This window comes from Olea europaea, chromosome 1 (assembly GCF_002742605.1).
Source record: "Olea europaea var. sylvestris chromosome 1, O_europaea_v1, whole genome shotgun sequence".
Classification (NCBI taxonomy): domain Eukaryota; kingdom Viridiplantae; phylum Streptophyta; class Magnoliopsida; order Lamiales; family Oleaceae; genus Olea; species Olea europaea.
The window spans coordinates 26502667-26516516 of NC_036237.1; the positions used below are offsets into that span (position 1 = coordinate 26502667).

The following is a 13850-nucleotide window of genomic DNA, read 5'->3' on the forward strand; positions in this document are numbered from 1 at the left end:
ATCTTCAATTGTGAAATGTTATTTTATAATCTTCTTCTTCTCTTAACTCTGTTATTTCAGGCTTATTTTTAATTATATTAAATACATATTCTTTTGGAATAAGATTTATTTGTTTGTTTGGTTCCACTATTCTACTAATATCCCTGCATTCCTTATGAATTTCTATGTATGGTTTATTGGAATAAATATTCCCATAATTGGAATTAGTAAATGTATATAATGCCCTATATTCCATAGTCATAATTTGATCTCCCGGTTTCATTATATCATTTTTATGTAATTTGAAATGTAATCCTAAAACTTCATTAAAGTTTTTATCTTTCAATGAGACACAATATTTTGGGTAACAAGTAAATATTAACTTTTGATATGCTAAATTTCCTTCTATAGTTCCTAAATGACCATCTTTCAAATTTATAATTTTTCCATCATGTAAACTTACAGTTAATGGTGAATCTATTCCTTTCCTAAATAAGAATTTAAACATTATTTGTATTCCTGCTAAATAAACATATTGGATTCTTTCACTATATTTTTTACTTATTTTTTATAATATTTCTGATACTGTACTTTTTGTTAAAAGATTTATTTTATGTGTTCCCTGAGTTGTCCTAACATCTATAGTTCTTTCGATCTTATGGTATTCATTTATTGCTATTCTTTCTCTTCTCCATATTCTATCTAGAATTTCCCATTTTCCTATTTTCAAATCTAAGGATAACTTTTGTATTTTCTTAAATTTATTATTATCAAAAGTTACTTTTAATTCATAACCTTCTATTCCCTCATATTCTTGGATTTCTATATTATTATTTTCTATTTCTTCAATTTCTCTATTCAAATTCTGATCCATAATCTTCTGAATCTACTTCACTTATAAATACTTCTTGATTATTATAATTTTCAATATCAGATATTTCACTTAATTTGCTTTCTATTTCAAAATAATCCTTTTGTAATATTCTAACTTTTTTCTTTGTGCAATCAGGACTTATATGACCTATTTCTCCACAATTCCAACACTTACATTGTTTTTTATCTTTTTTATAAGGTTTATTTTTCTGTATATTATTTTTCATTTTATAATATTTCCTTTCAGGTTTTATGTATTTTTTCTTAAAGTTTCTATATTTTTTAAATTTTCTGTTTTTATATTTTCTTTTATTTTTTTTTCAGAATTACATCCCCATCTTGTAGGTTTTTCCATATCTTCACAACATATTCTAGTTAATTTCCCTGATTTTTTTCAATAATTGTCTTTGTTGACATATATATGCAAGTCTTTCAAACAAAAATTTTATTTTTGAACCTAATGTTTTAGGTATTCCTATATTTTCTTTAATATATTTTTCAAATTCTATTTTAAAATATATTCCCCATGAACCTGGTAATTTATTATAATACATATCTTAATATACTTCTTGATTCTCATTACTATAAAATTGAGTATAATAGTATTCCTTGAATTCACAAGTATATTCTTTAATTTTACACATATCACAAATTGTTAAATTAATTAACTTAACTCTTGCATTATCTTTTTCTCGTATTCCTTCTTCTTCATAATTTCTTAACCAATTTTCTCCTAAGAATTCATCTACAATATATTCTATTAACATTTCTATTCCTAACTTATCTGACTTTATTATTTCTGTTTGTACATTTCTTTTTATTAATGATTTTGTATCACTACTAATTCCTTCCCACCAATTTCTAACATTTCCTTCAAAAGATGCAATTAAAAAATCTATTCTTCTTTCAGTATTTTCTCATGTATCATCTTTATTATATAAAACGAATAATATCATTCAGTCTGCCCAAGTTATTAAGGCTTTCTTAGTATCTATTTTGCAATCTAAGTCTAATTTTGTTCCTCCATGGTTAACAGGTTTATCATAATTATTATTTAATTCAAATCTATTACTATATTTATTTCCTTTGGACGATTGTTTATCTCTTATTTTATCTTAAAATTGTCTATATGGTTTATTATACATCGGAGCATAACTTTCATCTGGATCTATTGATTCTTGTTTAGAGGTTCCTACGGGATTAGGTCCTCCTCCAGTATTCATTAAGATTGATATTCATCATCTATACTTTCTAAACTTAAATTTTCAAAATTTTCAATAAGTAGATCTAATTCTTCATTCATCTTCTTTGTCTTGATTTTCTTCAATTTTTTGTTTACCTAATATTTTTTCTCTAAATTCCTCTTCTTCTATTATTTTAGGTAATATGTTTTTTCTAAACTCATCATCCATGCTTCCTGTTTCTATTATTACATTTTTCCTTTCAATATATTTTTTCCCTATTCTGGTTATTTCTTTTTCTATAAATTTTTTATCTACTCTATTATTCTTTTCTTCATTTTCTTTTAATTTTCTAACTTTAAGTTTTAATATATTTATGTCATTTCTAGCTTCTTTTATTTCATTCTTAATTTCTTGTACATCATTAATTAATGTTCTTATTAAATGTTTTAATTCTTCCATATGTTCACTGATTGACATTTTATCTATTTTTTGATTGACAATAATAAAATATTATACACTCAGCATTTTTACACGCTTTTATCATTTTATCATATTTTTGTTTTATAATTTCAGGATTTGTTAGTTCTTTTAATTTTTCATAATACCTAGCTTTTTCTTTATACCTTTCTTGTTTTAATTTTAATATCTGTTTTTCTTGAGTTTTAGTCATTTCTCCAGGTATTAATAATTCATCTAAAATTTTATTATTTATTAATCTTATTCTTTCTAACTTTCTATCTAAAATATTTTTAGTTTGATTCATATATTTCTCTATGATACAAATCATTTTCAAATATTTCGCAAATTATTTCATATGTACGTCTATCTTTGATAAATCTTACAATTAATTTATGTAATATTTGTTCCTTTATTTCTCTAGGTAAATTCCTAGTTATATATAATGTTATTATTTTTAATTTATTAGGGATAGGGTTATAAAATATATAACATCCTTTTTCTTCAATATATTGATAATAATTATTTATTTTTAAGATTTCCATGATCAACTTGGCTCTGATACCAACTCTATGGGTGCTACTATGAGCGAACAAAAATCTAATAATCTAATAATCAAAAATATCAAAAATTTTAATCTCATAAATTTTTAAGTAATTCTTCAAAATCCTTTAACAAAATTTTCTAATAAGTTTTCTTTGAAACATTTTAATATTTCTTGTGATGCATATAATTGTTCTTGATATCCTATCTTATCAATTTCTTTTTCAAACTTAATTTCTTTTTTATTTTTAACAACCTTTTTTATATTATGTGGTTCTCTCTTATATTTGGATTTTTTCATTTTATAATTATTCGTTAATAATTCTTTCAAATTTTTAAAAAAATTATTTGTTAATTTTTAAGGACTTAAATAGAAGATTTTTATTAGATAAAGGGTTGTTTTTTAATATTTGTTAAAGGGTGTTTTAGGTAGTTCAAAATGTTTATAAAAGTCAAATGTCATTTTGGAAAATCCTTCTCTTATTTGGGTCAATTTCATGTATTTCCCCATTTTTTTCCTTCCCCTCCCCCTAAGGGTTGGCTCGTCACAAGCTGGCTCGAGCTATTTTCGGGTCGAGCCACTGGCTACTTGAGCAAGCTACCCAAATTGACACCCCTAAGTATAATTAATGTGCATTTGATTGTTAATTTTTCTATGGAATATGTGTTTTTTCCATCCAAATTTCTACTTTTATTCTGTTTGATTGACATTTTTTTTCAATGAAAAACATTTTTCTGTTTTTAATTACGTGATCAAATTTTCCTCAAAATCAAAGAAAATATTTTTGTGAGGTTGGGTAGGATTTTATTTTTTAAGGAATTCATTCTCTCATCTATCCACTCTCTCTTATCTACTCAGCAATAAAAAATGACAAATATAATATTTTTTAAGTTTAAACTTAAATCAATCAAACACATTTAATTGACAATTTTCATGCAAATAAGTACTAGAAAATTGAATTACCTAAAATTTATTTTCTTTCCATGCGAATTTCATACTTGCAATCAAACGCATCCATACTAAAAAGTTCTTTTTTCTTGGATGTTGGCCTATTTTGTTAGTCTTAATGACAATTAAAAATTTAGGCCCTGTTTGAGTCCCATTATTGTCTCATTAAAATGAAAAATATGATCGTTATCCATCACATCAAGTCATTATTTATGACTTTTTATCTTTTATGTGGGACCCATAATGATTATATTTTTTATTTTTATTTTTACAATAATGTGGCTCAAACGGAGCTTAATCAGTTGATTCCTGCACAAAGAAAGGGCTTGGACCATCGTTTAAAGTCTCTCTCCAACAGAAGAATAAACTAATAGGTTCTCAGAAAAAAATGAATATATAAATTATAAAGTACTTTTTAGAAAAGTTCGTGCTGAAAATAATAAGTTGCAATTAGCTTTTCACTAGGATTTCCGTGTTTTGCGACGAGAATCTTGGACAGTCAGAGGATTCTATTTTGATGACTCTTCGGATATTTAAACTCACCTATCAACGACTTTAGCAAACCACCTCCTTTTAGAGGATGTACAATCGGTTATGGTCGAATTTTTGATCGAGTAGGTGTCCTTTTCACCTTTCTCCATCGATTGTGAGAGAGAGCACATCTTTTTCTTCTTACTTGATTAGAACCCCGGCAGTGTACCTTTTCGTGATCTCTAATTGATTGAGATGAGTTCAAAATAACTAGGGGTGGGCGCGGGTCGGCTTTAAAAAGAACCGAACCGAAACAAAATTTTCGAGTATCTAGTAAATGAAACCGTCGGGTCCAAATATAATTATGGAACCGTTTGGTTCGGTTCCGTTCCATTCGGTTCTGTATTATAATTAAATTTTTTAACATTTATAACAACATTATATAAATACAACTAATGATACATTCAATGATTTCGAAATGTTAGAGACTAATAAACTACCTTGTTCAAATGATCGCTACGGTCAAAATTTCGATCGGCGGAGGTCACAACTTCGATCTGAGGTCACAGTGTCGGTCGATGATTGTATAGGTTTTGGAATACTAGCGATACTGCGAGAGTGAGTACGAGAGTCGAGACAATGTTATGCACTTTAGTGTAGGTGTTTAGGGTTATTTAGTGCATTGTATCTTGTTTGACTAAGAAATGAAACAATAAAATGGGTAATTGGGCCAAAATTTTGGATTTAGAAATTGTTAATTTGTTTAGAAAAAATTAAAATTAAAATAATTTGATTTACTTAGTATAAAAAAAAATTAGAAAGATTCGATTTTTATTCAATTTTTCGGTTCTTGGTCTAGAACCGAGAATCGAACCATACCCGTCGGTTCTCAATTCAGATATCCTTTCGGGTATTTAATTTGACAAGAACCGTTGGGCTCGGTTCGGTTCGGTTCGGGTTCGGGAGATTTGTCCATCCCTAAAACTAACTACAAATTAATCAATAGAAGCTCAACTACGATCTTCATCGAAGGTGGTTTTTCTTTTTCTTTTTTTTTTTGTTTAATATTATTTAATATTGTGTTTATAACCTCGGTCACATACTATGATTCAGGATTTGATGATAATCAAATTCAGATTAAGCACTGCGTTATACATTTATATTAAGCTCCTCTTCGGTAATTTTTTTTTTAATTTTATTAAAATCTAAATAAAATCAACAATTAAATTTAACCACACATTTCACTAGACTCCCATTTTTTTCAACTACACATACCATTATTTTTATCAAAATATACTAAAAATTTTGATTTTTACCTATATTCAACATGAGCTAAATTCCATTCAGACTTAAACCAAATTTAAATTAGTTTCTTATTTGGGTGGGTTAGGACTTGATCCATTCATCAAGAATTTATGGTTGTTCAAATTACAATATACACGACATAAATGAGTTAAAAAATTTCAATTATCTTCCACCCCCAACCACCCCTTCTTATTGATACTAAAATTTGACGTGCAAGGAAATTATATTTCTCATTCACTCGTTTGAGTACTTTGAGATCAAGAATGATTTAATCGACTCAAAATGGCATTAGATAGTTACCTAATCTATTTACAACTTTTGTCACTAAGTCACCTGCACTATTTTTTGGGTAATATTTCTATCTATTTATCGAAAGACTTCTCACTAGACTATCAAGATTATTTTAAGAGAAATGCTACAATGTCGGGGGGGAATTTCACAGGGAGAATACATGCCTCTCACAAATATGCGAGTCCCATGTTTTTTGGATATTTTTTTAATGAGGTGGGACCCACCTCTCTGTGAGAGGCCTGTAAAAAGCCTGTGAAAATTCTCTTGGCATTGCAACATTAGCATTATTTCAATTGAAATGAACATTACATTTAATTTCATAAAATATTGACCTAAAACAAGCAAAGACTGGACTATGATTCAAGGATCAAATTTCTAATATGTGAATTCAAATATTAGACTGGATCAATAAATTAAGTGGATTAAGACTTGATCCATTCAGGAAATATGGTAGTTCAAATTACATTATAAACAAGACGTTATTGACCTTTTTCGATTAAAACTTGGTCCTTGACCGCCTTTGAAATATTCTATATTTTTCATTTTTCCTGTGTATATATATCTTCCCTCCAAGGTTTCTCCAATATAACCCTTCCGCTCCTCTCTCTCTCTCTCTCTCTCTCTCTCTCTCAATTTCATTTATCATTCAGTAATGGAATTATTATGTGAAGGAGGAGAAAACAGAAACACAGAACAACCCCATGCAATTGCAGAAGAAGGGGAAGAAATTATCTTCCCCGAGAATGAGGAGAATCTTGATGGAAATGGAAAAACGGATTCAGAAAGATACGGGAATTCCGATTCTAATGGAGAACAGGAGATGGAAGTCAATGCCCAGATGATAATCAATTCAGAAAAAGCAAATGGAGCCGTACAAGAAATGATCCAACTGCCCCATTCGCAGCTGCCCAAGCCAGAAGCGCCGCTGGGGATTAATCTATCGCCGAAGATGGAAAGGTCAGTTTCAGCGCCGGATGATATTGATATGCTGGCGATCGGGAAATTTATTCGCGACAAGAGAAATAGCTTTTCCGCCGCCATAACCAGGCGGTGGTCGTCGTTGAGAGAAGTAAGAAACAACGATGGAGACGACGAGGCTGTAGTGAAGCCCGCGTCACAAGTTATGGAATTCAATCTTGTAGGACTGAAAGTGATCAAATCACAGAAAGAATTAGGCAAGGTAGAGCTGAAAGGAAGAATTAGCTTTTTCTCGCGATCGAATTGCAGGGACTGTACTGCAGTCAGATCATTTTTGCGCGAAAAGAATCTGAATTTTGCGGAGATCAATATCGACGTGTATCCCACGAGAGAAAAGGAGTTAATCGAAAGGACAGGCAGTGGAACAGTGCCACAGATATTTTTCAACGAAAAGCTGATCGGAGGATTGGTTGTATTAAATTCTTTGAGGAATGGTGGGATGTTGGAGAAGAAAATGGAGGAGATTCTGGGAAGTAAATGTCCTGATGATGCGCCGGCGCCGCCCGTCTACGGCTTCGATGATCCGGAGGAGGAGGAGGAGAGTTTAGATGAGATGGTGGCGATCGTTAAGGTTTTGCGGCAGAGGCTGCCCATTCAGGACCGTCTGATGAAGATGAAGATTATCAAGAATTGCTTCAACGGAGCTGATCTTGTGGAGGTTCTAACACACCACTTGGACTGCGGCAGGAAGAAGGTACGCCTCTCTATTTCCCTCCGTTTTCATTTTTTTTTTTAATTTATTTTTTTACATGTCAAGTAAATACCGGTACAATGATAATGTTCAAGATGTTTAGAAGTTGGACCGAACTTCACATACAAGAGCTCAATTCATAGGGGACCGCTAGGCCTCTCATTGTAGGGGTCGGTCCCCACAAGCATTTAAAAAAAAGGATGGGGCTTGCTCCCACCTCCTCTCTCACTTGGCAGGGGCCTGCTTCACACGCCCCTGTACTCCTATCTTTTTCCTTAGAAGTTTACTCGATGCTGTTGTCAAGTGTCGAAATCATTTTATGTGGATAAAAATGAATTCTAAATAATGAGTTTTTCAAATAAAAAAAAAAGGATCAAACATAGGCTGAATGAAAAGTTTAATTAAATGAATCACATAATTTCACATTTAATTGAACATATCACTATGCAAAATAATGTTATCCATCACTACCGTGCTAAAACACCAATTTAAGTAGTATTATATGATAGGATCAATTAAAAGTAGTATTCAATTAGTTACACATTTAATTGTACATCTTATTTTGTATCATTTAATATCAATTAAACTGATTTGGTGTTAAATATTCATGAGACATTTGGGGTTGGACATTTTTACTTGTTCTAATTGTTCATATTATTTAGAGTGTGTTTGATTATCAATATTTTTCATAAAAAAAAAATATTATTTTTCATCCACATTTTTAATTTTGTGCTATTTGATTGATTTTTTCTATAAAAAAATATTTTCCTACTTTTAGTTACATGATCACATTTTCTTTGAAAATAAGGAAAATATTTTTTTTAGAGGAAGTACATTTTTATTTTTTAGGTAATTCTCTCTCTCTCTTTCTCTCTCATCTGCTCTCCCTCTCTCTCCCCCATCTACCTACCAAAATAAAATCAATTTAACACATTTAATTAATAACTTTCAAACAAATTATTTCTAGACAATTCAATTAATTAGAATGAATTTATTTTCTTTCCATGTAAATTTTATATTTGCAATCAAACACGCACTTTATTTAATAAGCCAGTAGGAAAGCTGATGCTTTGACATAATTAACAGTTTGGGACCATTAATATTAATATTCAGTTAAAATAAACGCGTCTTGCGGCAGCATGATGTGTGGACTAGCAAGTACCTATATCTTTTTTGTTTTAATTAATATTAAAATATGGGATTGGATAGAGTTCTGTTATTTGGAAATCTAGAAAGTTGGGAGGCGCTGACCAAATCAGATTTATTGGTTAACTAATTTAAAAATAATTAATTGGTAATTACATATTTTAATATTGTTGTATGACCAATGAATTTTTTTGCATTTGGTGTCTTCTAATGATTTCATTTCTCTGGTTACTAGTAATTAATTGCATGAACACTGAATTTTGAATAACATGGCAATAAAATGATTAGATATACATTTTATCGTATACACACAGTGGGAAGTTTTATTTTGCCCTCTTTAAGGAGAATCTTATTTAAATTTCTCACATTTAAAGAGAATCGTAAATAAAGTTCTCCTGTCACATCAACAAGTGTGTAGCGAATAGGAAACCAATTTCTATATTAGGAACTAAACCAACATTAATAATTATAACCACATGCTGGTATATGATGGCTGCCTTCTCTTCCTCTTTATCAACACTGAAATATTTTGTTTACTATGCACGAGTAATGAAGTAAATTGTATTTTTCCTTCTTTTCATGTTTTCATTTTCTCCTCTTTCTTCTTCTTTTATATATCGTGTTTAGAGCATTTACAAGAGACTCTTTATTTTAGTGTTTAAAAGTTAAAGTCGCTAGAAAATTAAATTCTGCTCTTGTAAAAAATAATTTTAAAAGTAAATTTGATGGGATAAGAAGAAAAATAGAAGCAAACACAAAAAATGGTTGATTTTTTGAAGTTTAGTGTCAAGATGATCCTTCAAATGGAGCATATAGTCAAAAATTGAATAGTTCAATTTGAGGACAATATTTGGGCTCAAAAGATGACGTCAGTTTTGGTTTAGAAAAGTTTGTTGAGTCATGACTGCTCCCACAATTGTCGTGTCAAAATGTATTTAATTTTATTCAAGAAAAACAAAGCCGTCCAAAGTCCAAACTACCGTCACTTGCGGCGGATAAATCGATTCAAAATTGTACCTTCGGTCCCAATTGTCCTAATCAATCATAAACAATTAAGAGTACTCTAAACAATTATTTTATGGAAGAATCTTCAGTGGCAAGGCCCCCCATTCATATGGTGCGCCCGCCCAATCTCAAAGTGCAACCTTGGTGATGGCTCGAGGGTTTGTGATGGATCACCTGTCGAGATTGTGCACCCTGATAGTAGGTGCGATCGCCCTACTGAAGATTCTCTCTTATTTTATGTGTTTAATTTGTTGAAAAATTAAACATGGCTATTCACTTGTATCTATATATTAAACTATATTCCTTTGTGTTTAATTTGACTTAGCAATTATATCATGTATCGTGTACATTAGTTATCTTTATTTGACATGCCAAATAACTATAACCTTAGGGATCGAGACAAACCCATCTTGGGAGAGGGTCATGTTTGGCTAGGCGTAAAAATTACTTGTCAATTAACTCTTGCTGTAGCACACATTTGTTAAAAGAAAAATAAAGCGAGGCCAACATGTTTGTATAAGCATAAAAGTTACTTGTTAAGTAATACTTTCCGCGGCACACGTTTGCTACTGCAGAAGTGAAATTTCTATTTGTACTTTTACTTTGTTCAATCTCCCTTTTTCTTACTTTTTAGTTGACAAGTTAGATTGCTTCTTCTTTTTGGTTCTATTTTTCTGCAACTCTTTTGTCTCTCATTATATGAACGTATACATTCATGATGAGATCACATGAGTGTTTATAAACTGTTTATAAAAATGAGCCAAACATAGTCTAAAGTAGTAAAAAATTGATGGTTAAGCCAAAAATGCAACTTTTATGTTTTATCTACAATTCTTCACCATTAATGACAGTGTCTTTTGTTTCACAACGTATATAGGCCATTGAGATTGGGAAGCAGCTGGCAAGAAAGCATTTCATTCATCATGTTTTTGGGTAAGAACAAGATAGTGGGAACTTATAGCTTTCAACCTACTTCGATCTTATGGATATGATGTGTGCAATGCAGTGAAAATGAATTTGCGGATGGAAATCACACCTATCGATTCCTAGAGCACGAGCCTTTCATTCCTAAATGTTATAATTTCAGAGGATCAGTAAATGACAGTGAACCCAAGAATGCTGCTACTGTAAGTCAGAGGCTTGCCCGAATAATGTCCGCCATACTCGAGTCCTATGCCTCTGATGACAGACGCCATCTTGATTTCGTCGGCATCAGAAATAGTGAAGAATTACGGAGGTAATATGGATATTTTATCAAGTTGAATAGAAACAGATTACAAGTTAGCGATAACATTTTTCCTTCACCGAATGATTATAAATGCAAGTGTTGTTTTCTAACTTCATAATTCCTTTCTTTATGAGTACAGGTACATAAATTTAGTGCAGGATCTCCAGAGAGTGAATGTATCGACACTTTCAACGGACGAGAAGTTGGCTTTCTTCTTAAACCTGCATAATGCCATGGCTATTCATGCCGTCATTAGAATTGGCAATCCTGGAGGCATGATCGATGGGAGGGCTTTCTTTGATGATTTCATGTATGTGGTTGGGGGCTACCCCTATTCCATGAGCTCAATAAGAAATGGGATTCTTAGAAGCAATAAAAGAGCACCTTTCTCATTAACAAAGCCTTTTAGTGGTGGAGATAAGCGTCTAGAGGTAATTAACTACAAGAGTAATGATATTCACAGTCAGTGACTACAGTAATCATCATGTGTGACAACTTCTTATTTGAGGCGTTAGTTCTTTATTTGAGACATCAGAATTACAAAAAATTAATGTCTTAAATAACAAGCTGCCAAATTGCATTACTCTTAACTTCAGTTGTTTCCGTTCTCTTTGATAAGCGAATCTTCTGCAGCATTAAACTGACACTGTGTAATTAGACCTGGATTCAACACATTCCTTTGATCTCTGGACTTGAACATGAAACTGAAGCTGAACTTGCTCATTTTTTATTCCTTGTCAGTTGGTGTTTCCAAAAGTGAATCTACTAATTCACTTTGGGCTCTACAATGCGACAAGGTCGAGCCCCATGGTGAAATTCTTCACTGCTCAGGGAGTAGCATCAGAATTAAGATATGCTGCAAGGGAGTTTTTCCAAAGGGATGACGGAATGCACGTAGATCTTGCCAAGAGGACCGTGTACCTCTCTCGCGTTATCAAGTGGTGAGTCATTAGTGGAGGAAATTTTCTATTTGTCTTTGAAATCAAGATTTCATTGATTATGATGAATTTCATGGTTTCACAAAATGCAGAATCTGTTTGAGCCATATTATTTCCTCATTAAAGTGAAAAATATGATCGTTATTCATCAAATCAAGTCATCATATTTGACTTTTTATCTCTTGTGTGGGACCTATAACGACTATATTTTTCATTCTCACTTATACAATAATGTGGGTCAAATGGGGGCTTGATGTAGTAGCTCTTCATTAACTTTGCTTTTATGGATCTTTTGTAATGCAGGTTCAGTGCTGATTTTGGGCAAGAAAAAGAAATTCCTAAGTGGATCATAAGTTACTTGGATGCAACCAAGGCAGGTCTTTTGACACACCTTATGAATGATGGTGGCCCAATTAATATAGCGTATCAAAAATTTGATTGGTCTCTCAATTCCTCTTTTTAAATTTTATGTTTTCATATCTTAGTTTTTTGAAATTTCAGGAGTGATATAATATATTTATAAAGGAGTGATAAAAAAATGAATTTGACATGTACTCTAATTATTTAAGCCTCATCTAATTGTTCAACAATATCTATTAGCTTAGATGCGAGAAGTTAGACAAGGTCAATACATTCGTAAGGGTAATTGGCACAAAATGTCCATACCTTTCATGTCTATTGTGGAAAACGTCCCCATCTTTCATTTTTTTGGCATTTTTGCCCCTACATTTCACCTTTCTTGTTGGTATTTTTAACAAAGTGTTTGCTCGATTTTGAGAAATAAAAAACAAGATTTCGAAAAAGGAACAAGGACACAGAGTATTTTTCACCCTTAAAGGGTCCGGATGTTCAGTCACAAAGACCTACTCACCCGTTGAGTATCAACTAAACGATTAAGCTCTAGATCCACTAAATCTCCAAGAAATCGTACAAATGTATGAAGAAATTACATATTTCTTCAAGGTCTCTCTAGCCTCTCTATTTAAAATATGGTAACAACAAATCTTACACAAAGATTTTCTAAACAACTCTCAACACTCAACTATAGAGAAATCATCACGAAGATGAAGGTTACCATTTTTCTGAAAACCCTAGTTCATACACACAGATAGAACAATCGAAAGAGAAAAACTAATTATTTGTCGAAAATGAAGAGCCCAAACTTAAATACTCAAGACTAATGGTCACAGATCAAAGGGCTGCCAAGAAGCCACGTGTACGACAGAAAGCTTCCATTGAGAGAGGCAGAAAATGTTATACACAAAAGAACGTTTTTGATAAATGGGTCGGGTACTAAACCAGTTAAAGAGGCCCAGTCTTTTAGAAATAGCAAGGCAGCCCAAATTTATAACAAACTCCACCTTGTTGAGCTATTTCTTGTTTCAATTAATGGATCTAGAGATCGCACTAGCTTCATTTGCTCCCATAACCTGTAAAAACAAAAATTAGAAATTAGTTTGAATTCTATACATGGCTTAAGATTCTAATTTATCACTAATTGTTAATCTTATGTGATATTCAGAATCATTAAGCAATTTTTGAACTTGTTTAAGGGAAGAATCTTGGTGCCTATATTAGAGGGATTATATTCTGTAGGGATCTTGACTAAATAAATCATACCTTTTTCAACCATGTTCCTCACAAAGTGAAATATTATGTCAACATGCTTTGTTCTATCATGATATACTGAATTTCTACTCAAATGTATAGCACTTTGGTTATCAGTAAATATTCCTACAGAATCATTTTGAAAACCAATTTCATTTAATAATCCTCTTAACCAAATACATTCTTTAACAGCATCACATGCAGC

The 13850-nt window shown here is 31.4% G+C and overlaps 1 protein-coding gene across 1 annotated transcript; it reads left to right on the forward strand.

Annotated features, from left to right (window-relative positions):
* The first annotated feature begins 6632 nt into the window (after positions 1 to 6632).
* LOC111399021 lies at positions 6633 to 12641 on the forward strand. Its single transcript, XM_023026222.1, has 6 exons — positions 6633 to 7723; positions 10749 to 10804; positions 10878 to 11108; positions 11239 to 11530; positions 11841 to 12040; positions 12341 to 12641. Exons 1-6 carry the CDS (start codon positions 6704 to 6706, stop codon positions 12498 to 12500), a joined length of 1959 nt encoding a protein of 652 aa, XP_022881990.1. The 5' UTR covers positions 6633 to 6703; the 3' UTR covers positions 12501 to 12641.
* The last annotated feature ends 1209 nt before the right edge of the window (positions 12642 to 13850 follow it).